This window comes from Peromyscus leucopus, chromosome 5 (genome assembly GCF_004664715.2).
Source record: "Peromyscus leucopus breed LL Stock chromosome 5, UCI_PerLeu_2.1, whole genome shotgun sequence".
NCBI lineage: Eukaryota > Metazoa > Chordata > Mammalia > Rodentia > Cricetidae > Peromyscus > Peromyscus leucopus.
The window spans coordinates 106,039,593-106,053,148 of record NC_051067.1 but is presented as its reverse complement, the minus strand read 5'-3'; the positions used below and the strand labels follow the sequence as shown (position 1 = coordinate 106,053,148).

At 44.4% G+C, this 13,556-nt stretch overlaps 1 protein-coding gene across 1 annotated transcript; it reads right to left on the bottom strand.

Annotated features, from left to right (window-relative positions):
• Positions 1-4,620: 4,620 nt before the first annotated feature.
• Positions 4,621-12,765, bottom strand: LOC114703551 (acylcarnitine hydrolase-like). The gene is made up of 12 exons (XM_028884388.2): positions 12,618-12,765; positions 10,792-10,996; positions 9,161-9,302; positions 8,411-8,544; positions 8,071-8,329; positions 7,545-7,643; positions 7,192-7,332; positions 6,993-7,073; positions 6,615-6,759; positions 6,005-6,142; positions 5,444-5,516; positions 4,621-5,020 (listed from the first exon to the last, which is right to left on the bottom strand). The coding sequence occupies exons 1-12, from the start codon at positions 12,688-12,690 to the stop codon at positions 4,834-4,836; spliced, it is 1,677 nt and encodes a 558-aa protein (XP_028740221.1). The 5' UTR covers positions 12,691-12,765; the 3' UTR covers positions 4,621-4,833.
• Between the last annotated feature and the right edge of the window lie 791 nt (positions 12,766-13,556).

The following is a 13,556-nucleotide window of genomic DNA, read 5'->3' as shown; positions in this document are numbered from 1 at the left end:
ACAGAAATGTGTACTCAAACTCTCACCCCCAGAATAGAAAGCAGTTAGCAGAGGAACTGAGCTTTGGCTAAGGCATCAGGGACTCTGCATCTTGGGGTAGGGGACAAGCAGATCTATCCCAGGGGAAAAATCTTTCTTGAAAAGCCTTTATTTTTCAAGTAGTTCCATTTTCTTTCACTGACCCAGTAAGTCAGGAAACAAATGCCAGTCTGTAAGCATGCATGGGTGGGTGCAGCCTACTCTGGGAAAAAGTGTCAGATAAAGAAAGTACACCTACCAACGCAAGCTCAGGGAGAATAGAAACCTCCCATAGTGAAAAAGCTTGCAATATCTTGATTTTTAGCACAAATACAGGCCAAGAAAACTGGAAGTGAAACGTTCACAATTGGCCACAGCTGGGTCTTCTCCTGGACCCAGAATAGCATCATGGGAAATGCAATTCATTGTAACAGTGTGACAATATAGAGAAAGAAGTTTGGGAAATGTAGTCCATAACAGAGATGCTGGCACTGCCCCCAAAACTCTGTTTTTCCAGCTCAAAATACAAAATGTTTCCCACAAGCTTTGTGAGCTTGCCTCCTGGGAATGAGAAACAAGGGAACAACCTGCCTGTCAGGTGGGGATTATTTACTATGGAAAAATGAGAATTAGGTGATGTCTGTCAGGAGGCAATTAAAAAAATCATGAAAATGTTCTTCCTCAGAGTGAGCTAATCAAAGATGTGTTTAAAACAATACATCTATGTCCTTGACTCTTTTGGATAATAGCAGTTTTTATGAAAAAATAACCTTATCAGAAACATTGAACTAATAAAAACCTATCAAAGACAAATCATCATTAAAAGAGCTTATGGCAGTTCAAATATCAGCTTTAACTATATTAAGAAGAGGGAATTTTACCCTCAGTCAAGCTTAGAGCTTGGACTTCAAACACTCAAGAAAACTTTCAGAATGATATCAAGTCTGACTATGAACTCTGAACTTTAAAAATGATTTGTGTACTTCCTGTCTTGTTAGAAGAAAATGTAGCCGTTCAGTTAAGAAATCTCTTCTAGATGTTTGCTAATAAAATTTGCTTTTGAATGTAAGTTAGATCTGTTAAGAGATTCTTTCTAGTGTAAGTTAGTTCTGTTAAGAGATTCATTCTAGATGTTTGCTAATAGAGTTTCCTCTTGAATATAAGTTTGGTAAATAATTCTTTTAACAAATCTCTTCTAGATGTGTGCTAACATTTGTAAAATAGTTCTATAGAGTTTGTTTTTTAATCTAAGTTTGTGAAAAGTATAAACATGTTTAATGGAGTTTGCTTTTGAATATAAGTTTGTAAAAAGTGTAAATATATATAATAGAGTTTGCTTTTGAATATAAGTTTGTAAAAAGTGTAAATATGAATATAAGTTTGTAAAAAGTGTTAATATATAGGAGAGTTTTCCATTGATTGTAAGCTTGTAAAAAGTATAAATATGTATAGTAGTATAATGACATTCATACCAGTTGTAAATATGTAAATATGTATACTAGGTTTTGTACAAGATATATTTGAACATTTTTTATAACAGCCCAGAATGTAATTTTATGGTCTCAGTGGCCCCTGGAAAACTTAAGCTAAGGTGTCATACTTAGGGGAGATTTTATGTCTTCTTTCTAAAAGACAAAAAGTGCCTAGTGAAGCTAAGACTGATGTGGTTACCTTAGACCCATTCCAGTAAATATATTACATTTTTATTATCCTCTATTACTTTTCTGGAATATGTAGCAGCTATAGAGATCACTGTGGATGTTTGCAAGCTCTTAGTAGGGATCTGGGTCAGAACTGAGTTAAGCTCTGTAGCCCCTCTTGCCAGAGGCTGATAGCCAAAGATGGACAACTTTCTTCTTGATAACTTCCTGAATGTATGTATGTGAAATTAATCAAGAAGGATGACCTAGGACAGGCACAATCTATGTGAGAGGCCTAGGGTAGTTATGGAGGCCCACAAGGGTTTCCTAGTGAGATCTGAGCTTGCTTTACTCAGCAGGGCTGCATTAGAGGATTGCTTGACTACATGTGTAGTTACCAGATGTTTGGAAGGGTCTGCACTTGGCTGTGCTAAGGGGAAGGTCTTTTGCTTCACCCCTTGGCATTCCTATAAAAGGCCCTTTAGAAAAGACAGAAGGGGCTGGTGATATTGATCCAGGCCCTCCCGAGGCTATCCTATGTTTCTATCTGTTTCTTTCCCTTCTATCCTTCTATCTAATACCTCTTATCTCTCACTCCTCAAGAGTACCCTGTTGTAAAATGTGGGAGTGGGCCTCCCACAGGGAAATGGATAGGCCTCCCACAGACATCATGAAATTTGCAGGCAAATGGATGGAACTAAAAAATATCATCCTAAGTGAGATAACCCAGACTCAGAAAGACAAAGATGGTAGGTACTCACTCATAAGTAAATACCAGATGTAAAGCAAAGGATAACCAGACTACAACCCACAGCTCCAGAGAAGGATAGGTAACAAGGAGGACCCTAAGAGACATGTATAGATCACTTTGGAAAAGGGAAATAGAAGAGATCTCTATGAGTAGACTGGGGGCAACAGGAGACAATAGAGGAGAGGGGATAGAGGATGAGAACATGATGGAACTGGATGGTCAAGCTGGGAGAGGGATGGAATGAGAGAGCAATGAAAGAGATAGCTTAATAGAGGGAAACACCATGGGGACAGGAAGAAACCTGGAGCTAGGGAAGTTTCCAGGAATTCACAAGGGTGAACCCAAATTAGACTACTAGCAATAGTGGAGAAGGTGCCTGAGCCTATCCTGGTAACCAGATTGGTGAATACCCTAATTGTCATCATAGAGCCTTCATCCAGTAACTGATGGAAGCAGATGCAGAGAGCCACAGCCAATCACCAGGCCGAGCTCCAGGAGTCCAGTCAAAGAAAGGTAAGAGGGACAACTGAACCAAGCTCATAAAATTTAGACTGACATCTGTGGAACCTGCATGGGACCAGACTAAGCCCTCTGCATATGGAAGACAGTTGTGTAGTTTGTTCTGTTTGAGGGGCTCCTGGCAGTGGTATCAGAATCCATCCCTGGTGTATGACCTGTCTTTTTGAAGCCCATTACCTATGGTGGGACAACTTTCTCAGCCTTGATGCAGGAGGGAGTAGCTTGGTCCTGCCTCAACTGAGTTACCAGGCTTTGCTGACTCACCATAGGAGACCTTACACTTTTGGAGGAGGCGAGAGGGGGTGAGTCAGGGGAGGGAAGGCTTGGGGAGTGGGAGGAGGGATGAGAGAGGGATCTGCAGTTGGTATGTAAAATGAATTTTAATAATTTCTTAAATAAATAAGAAAGAATTTAATAAAAAACACAGAAAAAGAAAAGAAAATTATTGAGCTAGAGGACCAAAGAGAATATTAGTTCCAGAAGGAAGTAAGAAGTGACCAGGAACTGAGAAAGGCCAAAGATCCCTCCATGCAGTGATCAGGGAGACCATTGCTTCCACTGAACACCTCATACCCCATCTACACAATCCACAGTCAAACATCTTCACTGATCTGTGCTGTGACCATGCAAATAGGTTCTCACCACATCTGTAGAGCCCTTGGAATAAAAACAAATCTTGATGTAAGCAGATAGCAAGGAACTACAGTGGTTCTTGTCACACACACACACACACACACACACACACACACACACACACACACACACTTCCAGGATCAAAGCACAAATGAACATGCCAAAATATGCTTCTCACAAAAAAGCTCCTTTTCCCATTTGAGGACAGAAATAAAGAAGTGGATTGTTATAGCATCAATCATAGTGACAATCTATGGAGACACTAGATAGCAAGGTTTTCAGTTGCTGGCAATCTTTCTGGATGATGTGAAGACCTTGGATGCTGTAGTCTGACAGTCTTTGTGGATCATACTTGTATGTTACATCCTGATGTCCAATGTCCTGATTATAAGATTGGGTCTACTGAGCAGTGGCCAAGGAATTAACACCATTGCTTGTCTATTTTACCCAAGGAGGACACATGGGGCAATCTTTGAGTCAGAGAGTTAGCCCTATCCACATGCCAAATCTAATGGCGTCTTGATCCTGAACTTCATGACCACCAACTTTGGAAACCAATCTCTGTTGTTTATAAGTCATATTGTTTATGATACATACTTAAATGCACAGTAATATACATACTCATCTGTATAGTTATTAAATATTTACATGCAGTGTCCATCTTTAGAACAAGTTACCCTTGCATTTCTGCATAGGTCCTCTCACTCAGTCTTGCTAGTAGTGGGGCCACACATCTGACACAACACTCAGCTTGCAGCTTATTATGAATTTTTCATGGCATCTAGAATATACTAAGACACCAGTGCTATTACTAATCAGGTTATAATCAACTCATAGATAATGGATTAGGAGTTGCTGAGAGATGTACGCAGGGTTGTAATACCCAGCCACATGTGTCATGTAAAAACTATCCAGAGCTTCTGATTCATTTGCAGAAATGTAGAATTTGGGAAAGAAGAGAAAGAGGGTTGGGAGAAGATGAGGTAAAGAAGAGAGGAAGAGATGCAGGTCCACTAGGATACAAAGAGATGCTGGCATCCACTGGGGCTCACACAAACACACGGTCATGGGGAAATTTATTGAATATGTGAAACAAGACAGGACCCAGACAAACAGGGTAGCAGTGACACATTTAAGTGTTAACTGAACAGATACATGAAGAGGGGATGCATGCACACATGAAGGATGGAGTCACCCCTCTCTTCTGAGTGTGTGGGCACCTTAGGTTGACTCCAGTTCTACTCAGAGCACTCCACTATGGTGCATAACATGCTACAGCTCTGTGTGCTTGTTCTCAACATCCTTCAGCTGCTGGATCTTCTGGGGCAGAATCTTGGTCCAGAACTGCATCCTGTTGGCCTTCAGAGCATAGCCCACATTAGTCTGGATGTCCAGCTGCAGGTACTGCTCATCCTGGTTAAACACAGGCCAGTGGGGCAGGTCCATGCTGTTGGGGTTCCTGTGGACACACTCCCATGTTAGAGGCCAATGAGGATCACTGTGAGTTATGCTGTACCCAGACCTGATCCCCTAGTTTGGGTCAATATGGTGCATGAAGCAGGCCAGAATTCAAGGACAAGGAAGGATGGTCTTATGATAGAGGCAAAAAGAAACTCCACTAGTGTCACTCCATTAGGGGCAAGACCATCTGGGATGTTTTTCCTTCCTTTATAGCAGGCTCATGTACCCAAAACTAGAGCAGTTTGGCCACCCACGCCAGGGCACAGGGAGATGACTGTTGGCTGACACTCAAGATGGGATGACTGTGTGAGAGGAACCTGCCCCTGAAGAAAAACCTGTCATGTGATAAAGGAACTATAATGCTCCTGAGGCTACCACAAACAGGAGGAGGCCCTGGGAGATTGGGGGGGTGTCTTCTCACCCATATCTTGCAAAGTTGCCCCAGTACTTCATTATCCTCCTGCTCAGCAGCTCTTCATCTTCAGTAAAGTCAACTGTAGCCATGAGAAAAAGAAAAGTTCAGGTTTCAGTTGCCCCATACACCTGCCACATCCACAATCCCAACTACAGCCTAACTGCATTGTGCATGTTCCCCATCTGCTGGGATTCAGGATCTTCCATTTCTAACACTCCCCTTACTTGTCCCAGCCTCTAACTGAACCCACCACCTCCACCTCAGCTTATTCTCAGTCCAGAGGCTCTTTCTTTGCTCTTGCATAGTCATTTAAGGAAACATCATGGCATTAAATGTCCTTCGCTGATACCAGGCCTGGCACCATGATAAGTTTGGGGACAGGGACAGAAAGTACAGTCTGAATTGTAAAGGATTCAGATTATAATCCTAGTACACCATTTAGAGCTATAAGATGGCTGTGATAGGCTCTCCAAGACCCTCAGTTTCCTCACTTGAACAGTGAGCTCAGTCATCCTTCTGTACTCACCTGGATCCCCATCCTACTAATGGAAAAAAGGGAAAACTCACATTTGCTGCCCCAGTAGGAGGATCCAAAGACAAAGAAAACCTCATCACCATGGTCAGCCTTCACATGAGATGGTCTGACATCTTTGAAGAAGCTGGGTGAGTGCTGGAACTCGTAGAAGTAGACAGGGGCAAGAGGACCTGGAAGTGTAGACACGTTGTGATGTAGTTGCCTCTTTCCTGGACCTGTCCTGCCTCATCTTTTGTATGAGGTTCCTTGATCTAAAGTTGTCACAGTAGCTTAGGGGAGTATGGAGTACAAGGCTAAACCATGAGCCTTTGGAAAGGCCTTGGTTAAATCATGACCTTGAGTAGTTAGAGGAAGTTCTAGCACATCATAACTTCACTTTCCTCATTGTGCCTGGTAAAGGTATTATGCTCTTACACTAGATATGAGGATTTACTGAGTCCTCAGAAGCCTGGGACCAAAGAACAATTAAAGACACCAGAGTGTTGTCCTTGGACCCACAGCTCTGAGACATCTCCTTGGAATCAGGCCTCTTTTTCTTTGTGACACTACAGTAGATTAATCATGTGGCATTATGCATAAGAAATAAGTATTCTTCCGCTAGCTAGAGTCCCAACCCTGAGGCATATTTATAGATGTATTCACTCTGAGCATGTGCTACTTGCAAGGCAGGGGCCACAAATAAGGAGTCTTCCATCATCTCCTTGAACTGTGCTAGGAGAATCTCAGGGTCTTCAGTGTCTCCAAAATACTCCTCTACCAGAATGTCAGCAGAATCAGGAGGCATCATCTAGTTCAGAGAGGTCCAGAAAAGATGTGTTAGGAAACTTCAGCACCAGGAATCAGTATCCTCAGGTGAAGAGAGAGGGGTCTGAGATGGGAGAAGGTAATTGAGTAAAGAACATATTAAGGGGGACACCATTACAAAACAGAAGTATACCCCATTCTTTGCTCAAGTGGCTCTTTGCAATGGCAGATAACTAGAAGCTCCCTGTCATTGGCCCACAATATTAAGAGTCTTACCAGTTTTGTTGGTGTGCTCTGTAGAACAGCCTGAATGGTCTCTCTGTCCATTTTTTCCCCAGTATCAATGTTGCACAGGTACTGAGAGGTGGATAGAAAAGTTCAAGTTGATTTTCAAATAGGGTGTAGTTGGGGCTGTGGAGCTCTGAGCACCCTCTCCCATCCAATCACTTAATCAAGGAGTTGTATCTGGACTCACAGTTGGGACGTCCCAGCCAAACTCATCATTGTTGACACCCATGATGCTGGGGACAGGTTGAAAATCAGCAGAGAGCAACAGCTCTTCAGGATGCATAGGAAAAAACTCCCCATCTACCACAGCAGGGATGATCTTGAAGACCTGAGAGGCATTCAAGGTGAGGGATCAAATTCATGGTCCAGATATTTTCTGATGTCAAATAATCCCATGATTTCCATTCATATCTATTTTTCATTGACAGCTACAAGGGCATCAAGACATGTACATCAGCTACATTATCCCCAAGTAAAAAGGACTTTCTGTTTCACTCCCTATCAGACCCCTTCCAAGACACGAGCACCATGCAATCAAACCTTGGTGATAGCCAGAATCTCCTCTTCACTCTTGCCTCTCAGACAGCCCACCAGGGATTCTGAGTCCATCTGTTTACATCCAGAGATGTTGGCCACCATCTGTACAGAACACAAGCAGGAGCCTGTTCCTCCTTCCAAGCAGGGAAAGTTTTCCTAATACTCCTAGTTAGTGTGGGTGCCCCACAAATCACAGTGGGTAAATTGTGTGGATTACAGCAGGAATGCAATTGTTCCCACTTCCCCATTGTTAATATGAGATAAACAGGGGAGCTAATGCACCTACTGCAATGCTTCTGAACACAAAGGGAGCTACTAGGTACAACTGTTTGGGGCAGAGAAAATATTCAGCTAAGTGAGGCAGAGGTGTATGCATCCTGACCCTTGAAGCCTTCAGCAAGGAAGAAGAAAAAAGAAAGTCCTAGGTACCTCTATGATATTTATTGCATTCACAGAGCAGACAGAACCAGGAGTTTGAGAGTGAGGGCTGGGATAGAGGACTAGGATGGGGAGAATTGAGGGAACTCACTGTGTAGACCATCTCAGCAGATTGGTAGACGAGACCAGGCATCGTGACCACTCCACTCTGCATAATGGCTCTGTGGAAGAGTCCTTTGGACAATGGGGACACAACAAGTGAAGACACACTCACGCCACCTGCTGACTCGCCAAAAATTGTGACCTGGTCAGGGTTGCCTCCAAAGTGGGCGATGTTCTGCTGGACCCAGCGTAGGGCAGCCACTTGGTCCAGGTAGCCCCAGTTGCCTCTGGCGTGCTGATCTCCAGTGCTGAGAAGTGGCAGGGACAGGAATCACAGGGCTGTCCTGTTTCTGCCCAGCTTCCAATTCCCTGCCCAGCCCTGGGCTCACCTGAAGTAACCCAGGACACCCAGGCGGTACTGGATGGTGACCACCACAATGTCCTCAATGGCCGCTAGCTTTGATCCATCATACATAGAAGCCATTCCCAGAACCAGTCCTCCACCATGGATCCATACCATCACCTGGTTAATAATAATAATAATAATAATAATAATAATAATAATAATAATAATAGATCACTCTTCTTACCCAGCCCAAGTGCCACTTGTCATCTAGAATATCTATTGCTTTTTCTCTGAAGCTGCCACATAGACAGGTCCCAGCCATCATGATCTGGTGAAAGCTCCACATTCCAAAAGGAAGAAAAATCTCTCAACCCTTCATCTGCCACCTGAACTAAAATCTGTCTCCGATTCTCTAGGACACCCTCAGAGAAGAAAAGACGTGTATCTTTCGTGGTCACTTATAGAAATAAAACAAGTACCCCCCCCATCTTACTTGCCAAAAATATGAGTCAATTTTTATTACTTGGATAATCCAAAACTCATCTCAGGGAAATCTAATTGAGTTTTCTGGGCATAAGCCCTGAATACCTTAAGTTACAGACTCTGACTTCTCCGTGCCTCCAGGGATTTCTGTCCCTAAGCCCATGAGTTAACTGTCTATTTTGAGAAAGAAGGAATTCTTGAACATAATGCCAGGGTCTTTACTGCAGCAAACCCAGAATGATCTTAGCCCTCTATATTCCTTCAGAGGAAATGTCCTTCCACCTCTAGTTAGTCATGGACTGATACTCACAGGGAGGTTGGAGCCCTCAGAAGCATGAACAGGTGAGTAGATGTTGAGGTACAGGCAGTCTTCAGACATAGAAAGAAGAGGTGGGGTGCTTGTGAATGGGGCCTGGGCTAATGCACTCAATACAGTGATATTCTGTAGACACCTGTTAATGATAATAAACAATTAACTATTCCAAGGACTGAACTGTAGTTAAAGCCAGACACTGGATAGTGCTGTGGGATGTTCCTTGTGCTTAATATGTTGCTCTGATTGGGTAATAAATAAAGTGCTGATTGGCCAGTGGCCAGGCAGGAAGAATAGGCGGGACAAAAAGAGAGGAGGATTCGGGAAAGTGAAAGGCTGAGTCAGGAATCACCCGTCAGACAGAGGAAGAAAGATATAAAAGTACCGGTAAGCCATAAGCCACGTGGCAAGATATAGATGTATAGAAGTAGGTTAATTTAAGATATAAGATCTAGCTAGCAAGAAGCCTGCCACAGCCATACAGTTTATAAGTAATATAAGTTTTTGTGTGTTTACTTGGGTCTGAGCGGCTGCAGGAGCTGGGTGGAAACAGGAAAACTTTAGCTACAAGGTAGATTTACTACTAGAAAACTACTTGCTGGGAATATGACATCATTTTCTAACGACCCTATTGGGGCTGGAGTGATGGCTCAGTGGTCACTAGCCCTGGCTGTTCTTCCAGAGGACCTGCACCGACATGACAGATGACAACCCTGTACCCTAGTCTCAGGAGATCTGGGGGCACTGAAATCATATGGAACATAGACATACATGCAGCAAAAAACACCCATATCCATAAAATAATAAGTAAATAAAATAGAGTCACTCCTTCACACATAAAGGTCTCACGCTGGGGAAGCTATGATGGAGCCCAGACCTGAAGATAGAGATTTGGATAATCTCACATCTATTTATTGGGAGTTCAGGAAATTGAGGGTCCTAGGAGTCTTCAAGGCACCCTTTAACCATGGGTTTTGAAATATTTACCATTCTCCCTATCCCTATTGAGGCCTGAAAGAGGTAAGTTGTCCTTAGAGTGCTATTGCATAAATGGGTATGGATTAGTTTCCCACAAGGTAGTAGGAGCTCATTCATCTAAAGTCTCCATTTACAGGGTTCCACATCTCTCCCACAGGCCTCCTCATTGTCAGCACATGCACTTGTTCTTGTCAAAGGACATCTGCTCATACGGTTGGCACAGTGAGTGTGGAGGGTACAGTCCTTGAGGGACCACTGCTTCACTGTTTAGGATTCTTCAGTCTCTGTGATAAAACTCAGGAGTGCTTCTGGTTAAGTGATGGAGCCTGATCTCCTCCCAGAGACATTTCCCTGGTGTCAGAGACACAGGACATAACCTGACTCTCAAGACAAATGTGTTTGTGCTCCCATCTGCAGTACTCAAGGGTAGCTCCTTGTGTGTGCCAAGCGCTGAACCTTGAGCCTGTAACTGGCTGTTCCATTCAGAATCTGAGCAGGCCTTGGGAAAATGTAGTGGGAATCCCCCTACTCCATGAAGAAGGGGAACAGGATGTGGGATTGAGAGGTAAGAACCACTGCAGCTGGGACATTACTCACAACACTAGCCAACTCCCTGGGCCTGAAGTCTACTGGGCCCCAGAAGAGCTTACATGGCAGGATAAGAAGTTCCATCCCTCACACTGCTCCATGGTTCAGGGGGCTCAGGAGGAGCAAACCGCAGAGGTCCTACAGGTGGCTTGGCAAAGGGAATTCCCAGGAAGGTGTGGACTCCCATGTTGATATCCTCCAAGTGGACAAGGCTACCCTGCACCTGTCCAGTGTGTGTGTTCCTGATGGGCCTGGATGAGTCCTGGCCTGTAAATAAAGAAGTGACAGCTGGGTTAGTCTGCCCAATCAGCCACTTTTGTTGTTCTGTCCTTTCAACCATTTTCACAGTCTCCTCAAAAGACCCTGGACTGAAAACACAGGATTTACATATTCCCTGCCTGTTACAGTCTTCATTGAGGTACCTCCAGGTCTAGTCCATTCACCAGACTCAGCTAGGCACCATGGGACTCAAGGACATCATTCAGCCCTATGATCTTCCTGTACAGGGCCACATATGTGCCAATGACACAGTCTCCTTTCCATCAACTCTGTGTGAGCCAGTATAGGGACTATTCGGTCACACTGAAAATTATCCCATGTAGCCTAGCTGCATGCACGATGTTTCATCCACACAGAAAAGCTCTCTATAAAGTTCACATGAAATCTGGTAATCTGTCCTTCCCACCAGAGGCTGTAAGCCATAAGCCAGAACAGGGACAGAGTTTATGACCAACAGGTAAAATCAAACACAGCTGAAGAAATTTCATTGTCTGCTTTCCTTTGTTTGCTTGTTTGTTTGCTAGTTTGTTCTTTATTTTCTTGACACAAGGTCTTGCTAAGTAGTCCAGACTGGTTTTGTAGTTGGACATCCTCCTGTCTCAACCTCCTGGGTGCTAAATTTGCAGCTGTGTGGCTACACCCAGATCACACTGCTCTTCTTGAGTAATCCTGGGCACTATATGTCAGACTCTGTCATTTGCTGTCCTGTGGATGAGACAGGCCTGGGAGGTATAGAGGGGATGGGACATGAATCATTTTCCTCTTATACTTGTCACTAATTCTGAATTCAAACATTCAAACAAACAACATAAAATAACAGCCATGAGTGAATCTGGCAGAACCTGCTCTCTAGAAGATGATGGTGACACCCTGAACCCTGGCAACAACAGGCAAGAGTATCAGGCTAAGGTGAGTGCAGTCTCCTAAGTGAAGAAGCCTGACTAGAGGTCACTAGTGATCACACTAAGAGGATTTATTGTAAGGGGCATCTAAGGTTGCACACACACCCTGAGCACAGTGCACACAGCTCTGATAAGGACCTGAAAATTGTTGACTCTTCCAAAGGACATGCTAGTCTCCCCAGAAACCAAGCCCTAGGTAAGGAACATAGAGAAAGGAACCCAGATTTCTAGGTACAACTGGAGGTTGTAGGACTGGACCATCTGCATACCTTAGTGGCAGCAGTATCTTATTCAGGGCCTTTTGAGAGTGCCATGGCACTTCTCTATTCTGAGAGTGACACATGAGGACTCTTCAGCATCATGAAGTTATGCTGTTATTATCCAAGTCAGTAGCAGCTACAGTTTCGGACACACAGAGAGGAAATGTCCCCTCTGTTCCTCTGTCCCTTGACATTAAATCCAACACAACTGAGAGCCCATCATGCTGGGGTAGCTTCTCAGTATTGGAGTTCCTCTGTCCTCCCAGATGCCTTGTTTGGTAGAGGGGCTAGACTGTGGACTTTTGTAGGGAATTAGGAGATTCACATTTCCCACACTGCCCTCTCCTTCCTCCCTGATACTTTGGCTCCTGAAATCTCAGTCAATAACTCTTATCAAGTTCTGGCAGCTTAGACATGGGTTCCCCATTCCTCCCTAGGTAGTCTCACCCTGCACAGAGAAGAGAAGCAGAAGCCCACAGGTCAGAGAATTCAGCCATCCAGGAAGTCTGTCTGAAGGCATGCTTAACTCCCAGTCCTGAGTCTGTGCTGCTGTGTACGATCAACCTCGTGTAAATCTCACAAATATATGAACTTGCCCGAGCAGGAACTTTGAACTAAGGAGAGGAGGCAGAGTGGGGGCAGAGGGCGGGCAGTCCAGACCAAGGTCCTTGAACTGTACTAGCTGGGCTGCATGGTGGGAACCAATGAGCAGCAAGTGAGGCAAAGCTGCCTCCCATTCCTGCTCTACCTTTAGTCCCCTGGGGAGGCACAGCAGGGACTCTGAAGCCCTCTCTCCCAATCTGGAGTCCCCATATCAAACTTATTAAGCAGTCACAGGACTACAAAACCTATTGGGTGGAAAGAGGATGAAGCAGAAAGCTATAACTGGAGAAGCTGGAGGCGTTTCTGAGTAGATGCCTTCTCAAGATGTCACAGACAGAGAGTGGAATGAAACTGAGGAATGTAACCTGGGTAAAGGGGAACTGCATGCCCATACCCACCACCCTGAAAACACCTTTCTGCTTTCAGACTTACAGTTCCTGAGTCCCGGTTCAGGGTTCCTCATCCCTTACATTGATCTTGGGTCTTCATGTGCCCCTCCCAGTTACACCTTGACTGTTCACTGAAGCACACTGCAACTCTGCCACCATACCATAGTCCCTTGGCCTCTTTACTGTAGCTACTCTGGCGGCCAACTTCTCTCCAGTTCACAGTTGCTAACCCACGTGCACTGGAGCCTGCTGGCTCTAATACTGAAGACAGTCTGGGCTCTTGGGGCCTGAATTAAGGTTCAAATACAGGCCATGGAGCAGGAGTTTCAGAAACACTGTGAACCTTGGCAGACTGCATCTGAGAGGACAGAATCAGGTGCTCACACCTAGCCCA